Genomic DNA, 5884 nt, shown 5'->3' with positions numbered 1-5884 from the left:
GATACCATTATTTTCATTTTAGATGAGGAAACCAAGGTGCAGAAAGATGAAGTAATTTGATGAACGTCATCCAGCTCGTAAGTATCAAAGATGGCATTTGAACCCAGATAGCCTGGCTCCGGAATCTGGGCCCTTAACCAGCACTACATAGAGCCTCCAGTCCCCTTTAGACGTCCAGAAGGGCTAAGGGAATTGCATGACCTCAGACAGGGATCTTGCTAGAAATCCAGTCTCCCTGCCCTGTAGGTGGGAGTTGCACTAGAGAAACATGGCAGCTGGGCTCAGAGGCACCCCTGGTGCCCTTCTCCAGTACCTGCTATGATAGAGCCTCCCTAGTCACTCCAGGAAGAATCTAGAAGTTGCTAACCAAAACTTTTATTGGGAGCAAAAAATACCAGGAGGATGTCTTCTGGAGGTTCTTGGGCCTCAGACCTTAGGAAGTAGGGCCCCCAGGCCCCTGATCTGTTAGGAAAGGACTAGAACAAAGTTCCATGGCCAGGCCACTCTTTGCTTCTCAGATGCCATGCTGAGTTGCAAGTCCTGTGCCCATGTTTCTAGGTTGAGGCCTGGCCTGTGGACTCACAGTCAAGGTCCGCAGGCCCCACAGCTTGGTCTTCAGAGGTGGCCCCATGAGGCAAGTCTGTATACTTGAGGGCAGAGCCTCGGGACAGATGTGCTGGGTAGCGCTGGCGGTTGAGGTCCATCTTGGAGAGCACCGCTCGGGGCAGATCCACATGGCATCGGGCTGCTAGTGCTACCAGGTAGATGAGGACGTCACTAAGCTCCTCTTGAAGGGCTGCCCGTTCCTTGGGGGGCCAGGCTTGGGGGCCAGGCTCTTCATCGGGCTTCCACTGACTGGGGGCAGAACACACAGGTAGGCACAAACACAGATGCTAGCTAAGACCGTGGGCTCCGCCTCTCTCAGGAGCACCCCAGTCCTTGCAGCAATGCACTCCTATCTCTTAGGAAGTTCCTTCGAGGACAACTCAACCCACCTGGGCCCTTGGCAGAGTCGGGGTGGGGAAGAGACCCCAGCAGATGATTCATACAGACCTCTGTGTCCCAACATGTGCCGAGGACTGGCCAAGAGAACCTTTCACTTGTTGAGTCCCAATTCTACTTCTCTCCAGCCCTAGCCACTGCGACTCCAGATTAATCCCCAGACCTGGACCACTGGGAAAGCTTGTTAACTCACTTCTACTCTTTCCCAGTACCATCTTTTAAAACCACAAATTACGTTTTGTCCCTCTGCTGCTAAAATTCCCCCAACTGGGGGCGCCTGGGGGGCTCAGCTGTTAAGTGTCTGCCTTCGGCTCAGGTCCTGATCCCAGGGTCCTGGGATCGAGCCCCACATCGGGCTCCCTGCTTGGCAGGAAGCCTGCTTCTCCCTCTCCCACTCCCCTTGCTGGTGTTCCCTCTCTCGCTGTCTCTGTTAAGTAAATAAATAAAATCTTCAAAAAAAAAAAAAAAACTCCCCCAACTGTACTTGGAATAAAATCCAGACTCCCGACCATGCCCTTCAGGTTCTGCATGAGCTGTCTGTCTCCTGCCCCTTCCAGAGTCATTGTCCACTCCACTTCCCCTCTCTCCACGCCTAAAGCCACTCTGGCTTGTTCTGTCTGGCAAACAGGCCAAACTATCACAGGGCCTTTACACTTAACTGCTCCCTCTGCTTTAAATGCTCTTCTCTCTGCTCCCCCCAGATCCTTCCCATGGCTGCTCTCTCCTCTTCTTCGGGTTNTGGCTGCTCAATAGATGTCCCCTCCTCAGAAAAGCCTTCTCCTTCTGTTACTTTCTTTCTCATCACCTTGTGTTATTTTCCTCACAGAACTGATTGCAATTCCTGATCTTTTAAAATTAGCTTAGGGGCGCCTGGGTGGCTCAGTCAATTAAATGTCGACTCTGATTTCTGCTTGGGTCATGATCTCAGGGTTGGGAGATCGAGCCCCACATCAAACTCTGTATTGGGCGTGGAGCCTGCTTCAGATTCTCTCTCCTTCTGCCCCTTCCCCTGCTCGCTCTCTCTAATAAATAAATCTTTTAAAAAAAAAATTGGTTTATTTTTGTTAGTCTCCTTGCACTGTGAAGGCAAGAACCATGTTTTTGGGGGGGTTTTTTCCAAAGCTTTTATTTTTAAGTCATCTCTACACCCAGTGTGGGGCTTGAACTCACAACCCTGGGATCAAGAGTTGCATGCTCTACCGACTGGGCCAGCAAGGAGCCCCGGGAACCATGTCTATGTTGTTCAAGGCTTCATTCTAGAAGCCCTAGACACAGCTGACGCTCATATACTTGTAATGAATGAATGGCTTGCCCTCACCCATATCTGTGCTCTCATGTCTCCATCCCCAAAGTGACTGCCCTGGTTTAGGCCTGCCTTACCACCTCTTGCCTGGTCTTCAGCCTCCTCGTAGGTCTCCCCTGCCCCTAGTCTCTTGGTGACCCAGTCCATCCTGCAGAAAGTCCTTCTGTCCAAACTCCATCACTTCCTAACTCCAGCTCTGTCACTCTGGGTTCCTATTGCCACCTCTCTCTTCCACAGCCCCATCACTCACTGTGTAGGTCACTACTGCCTGTGGGGCACCAGGCACATGGGACAGGCCAGACAACAACACAGATACAAAATCCTTGCTCTCCCTTGAAAAGCTCACCCTGACGGAGTCTCAGAATCTCCCCGAATTTAACTTGCCCTTTCCCACTTCACTACCTTCAAAAATGATTCTCAAGTCTGGAATGCCACTGGGAGATCTTCTAAAGAACACCCTCCTGTCCACCCCAGAGGCTGCCACCATCCCTTATGACCTGGACCTGCCCTGCTGTTCTCACACCTTTCTTTTTCCCAGAAGACTGGATGCCCCAAGAGGGCAGGGACAGGAAAGCCATCTCTATCCCCAGGTACAGCATGGATATTTAATGATCAGATAAATGTTCCCCGCTCCCATAACACACAGACTATTCCAAGAAGACTTCATCTACTCACAAGAGCTCTGCCAGCTCCCCCACTTCCCCCACCAAGGCCAGTAGGAGGTTCCTAGGCTGGTGGAATTGGCCCCAGTCTCGTTCAGCAGCAAACTCAGCATGGAGACGGCGGCTGGAAGAGAAGAAAGGGGTGGAAGTCCTGGTCCCAGGGTTAGAGAACCCAAGAGAAGACGCAGAGCCCAGGCGGGCATCTCGGTGATATGCAATGGGGGCATAAATATCAGGAGTTCTGCAAGGAATTCCTTGGATGGCCTTAAGCAAATAATTTCTTCTCTTTGGGATTTGGACTCCTGGTCTACAAAGTGGGTGCGCCCTACACAGACCCTCAACTCTATCGAAAACTAACAAAACCCTCTTTTCCATTATTCCGCCTCCTACTGCTGCTTCTGCAGTTTCCTCCACCTAGAATATTCCTCTCTCTGCATATCGAAATCATACCGATTTTACAAAGTGCAGCTCCAGGGACACTTCCCCTAAGAAGCCCTCCCTGCTTTCCTCCAGCAAAAAATAATATCACGCACCTCTCAGCACCGCATTTGTCCCCGTCCTGCCACTTACTCCCGGAGGGCAGAGGCCGGGCAGAAGCAGCATCGTAAGTAGCAGCCCAATTTCCCCAGGGCTGGTTCTGATATTACTCACCGGGCGTCACCATTTCCCCTGCTTCTGGTGTGCATCACTAAGCCCATTTTGCAGATAAGGCGGTTAGATGACTCGCCCGAGATCAGCCAGTCGAGCTGGGACCCCAGCAGAGCTGCTAGCCTTCTTCCAGACCACGTGGAGGGACCCTCCCCAATAGGAGAGAGTAAGGGGGCGACCTCCCCAGGCTGGGCAGGGATGGCTTACATGTCCTCGAGCGTGGGCTCCTGGCTGAAGCTGAAGGGACTGGCAGCAGCAGTGCCGTCTCCCCCCATGTCCCCACGCGCGTCCCCATTCGCCCGAGACATGCCGCCCACCAAGCAGCAGTCGGGATGCGCTGAACAACGCCGCGCCAAGCTCGGAACCCGCCTCCAGGGCCCCTGACCAATCACAGGCGTTCACGACTGCTTCCCGGGGCGGAGCCGCAGGAAAGACCAATTACTTCTGTGGACTTTACCGCAGCCCGCCCTTTACCCCCCCGGCCTTGGATTCTTTGGTCTTGGCCTAGCATCTTAAAGGTATAGAGGCCAGATTCGACCGCGAAGACACAATGGACAGAGGGCGAAGAGGGCGCAGGCGCGTCGCCTCGCTTCTGGGCGCCAGATGGCGCCAAAGAGAAATGACGAAGCAGGGAAGGGGGTAGGACGCTCCGTGGAAAACCCCAGAAATGGAGGCTTTAAGCAAGAAAGGGAAATTTATTATAAGGATAACAAGAATGTCTCCAGGATATAGGAACTAGGGTAACCGTTCTAAGCATTTTACATATTTAATCCTCACACCAACCCTAGGAGGTAGGTAATATCATCGTCATCCCCATTTTATAGGTATGGAAACGGAGAGATCGAGTAGTTTAACTCAACAGCTAATAAGGTGGTAGCCAGGTTTCAATTCTAGGCAATTTGGTTTCGGAGTCTGTTTTATTAACCCCTACACTATATTGCCTCAAATGATGATAAGTACCATGGGAAAAAAATATTTAAACACTTTAAAAAGTGGGGGCAACGTTGGCTTTCATGGTCCAGGGAAGAAGGGGTAAGCACTTTGGTTGCCATCACAACTGCCTTTTCCCCTCCTGCATTCTTGCACAACCGTGATTTTATTCTCCTGTTCCTCCTCTACTTGATTGATCATGTGGCCCTATTGCCCTGGGCTGATCGGTTTACCGGTGAGCATATGGCCTAGTTCTTGACAATGCGAAGTTAGGAAGTCTGTTGGAGACTTCCGGGAAAGGTTCTCAGTTGTTTGTTTTTCTCAGTTCTTTTGTTTCAAAAGCACAGGATGTTTCTACCTTTAGATGTTAGTATGTGAAGGAATCTTTATATGGAGGGCTAGCCCACAAACTGGGATTGGCAGATGGGAAGATAGAAAGGACCTGGATCCTTGATAACATTGTTGGGACACTTATTTTCCAGAAAGGTCCTAATTTAAGACTCTGGTTATACAAGAAAATAAATCCCTTTTTTGGTTAAACCACTTTTAGTTGGGTTTTCTGTTACTTGTCTCTGAGAAAGTGACATTTAATCTGAGCAAAAATCAAAGGGAATAGAGCTCTAGGTAGAAGGAGCACCAGTGCTTGAAGCAGGAAAGTCTTGGCATGTTCTTTTTTTTTTTTTTTTAAGATTTTAAAAGATTTTATTTATTTATTTGACAGAGATAGAGACAGCCAGTGAGAGAGGGAACACAAGCAGGGGGAGTGGGAGAGGAAGAAGCAGGCTCATAGCAGAGGAGCCTGATGTGGGGCTCGATCCCACAACGCCGGGATCACGCCCTGAGCCGAAGGCAGACGCTTAACCGCTGTGCCACCCAGGCGCCCCTTGGCATGTTCTAAAGACAAAAAGAATTCCAGTGTGGCAGGAATGTAGCGAGCAAGGGGGAGAGTGGTTGGACAAGAGGCAAGATCAGATTGATCAACTATGAATTGTATTTTATATTTTATTTTATTTTGGATTTTAAGTATTATGGAAACCCTTTGGAGGGCTTTGGCAGGGGAGTTATAGGATTGTATTTTGTATTTATGAGCCCTCTGGCTGCTGTGTTAAGAATGAATTAGAGAGGGGCGCCTGGGTGGCACAGCGGTTAAGCGTNGGAATGTAGCGAGCAAGGGGGAGAGTGGTTGGACAAGAGGCAAGATCAGATTGATCAACTATGAATTGTATTTTATATTTTATTTTATTTTGGATTTTAAGTATTATGGAAACCCTTTGGAGGGCTTTGGCAGGGGAGTTATAGGATTGTATTTTGTATTTATGAGCCCTCTGGCTGCTGTGTT

The 5884-nt window shown here is 50.0% G+C and overlaps 1 protein-coding gene across 1 annotated transcript; it reads right to left on the bottom strand.

Moving 5' to 3' along the window:
* Positions 1-359: 359 nt before the first annotated feature.
* DCTPP1 (dCTP pyrophosphatase 1) lies at positions 360-3985 on the bottom strand. Its single transcript, XM_002924767.4, has 3 exons — positions 3823-3985; positions 2981-3091; positions 360-855 (listed from the first exon to the last, which is right to left on the bottom strand). The coding sequence occupies exons 1-3, from the start codon at positions 3921-3923 to the stop codon at positions 555-557; spliced, it is 513 nt and encodes a 170-aa protein (XP_002924813.1). The 5' UTR covers positions 3924-3985; the 3' UTR covers positions 360-554.
* Positions 3986-5884: the final 1899 nt, after the last annotated feature.

This window comes from Ailuropoda melanoleuca, chromosome 10 (assembly GCF_002007445.2).
Source record: "Ailuropoda melanoleuca isolate Jingjing chromosome 10, ASM200744v2, whole genome shotgun sequence".
NCBI classification, from domain to species: domain Eukaryota; kingdom Metazoa; phylum Chordata; class Mammalia; order Carnivora; family Ursidae; genus Ailuropoda; species Ailuropoda melanoleuca.
Note: the sequence above shows the minus strand (reverse complement) of the source record. Positions and strands in the feature narration are given on the sequence as shown.

Bases quoted from the DNA above. Each gene is read 5' to 3' on its own strand.
- DCTPP1 (XM_002924767.4), bottom strand. From the start codon at position 3,923: ATGTCTCGGGCGAATGGGGACGCGCGTGGGGACATGGGGGGAGACGGC. The intron at 3,092-3,822 runs GTAAGCCATCCC...CTTCTCTTCCAG, and splicing joins GAGCCCACGCTCGAGGACAT to CCGCCGTCTCCATGCTGAGT. The intron at 856-2,980 runs GTGAGTAGATGA...TTCTGCCCCCAG, and splicing joins GGGGAGCTGGCAGAGCTCTT to TCAGTGGAAGCCCGATGAAG.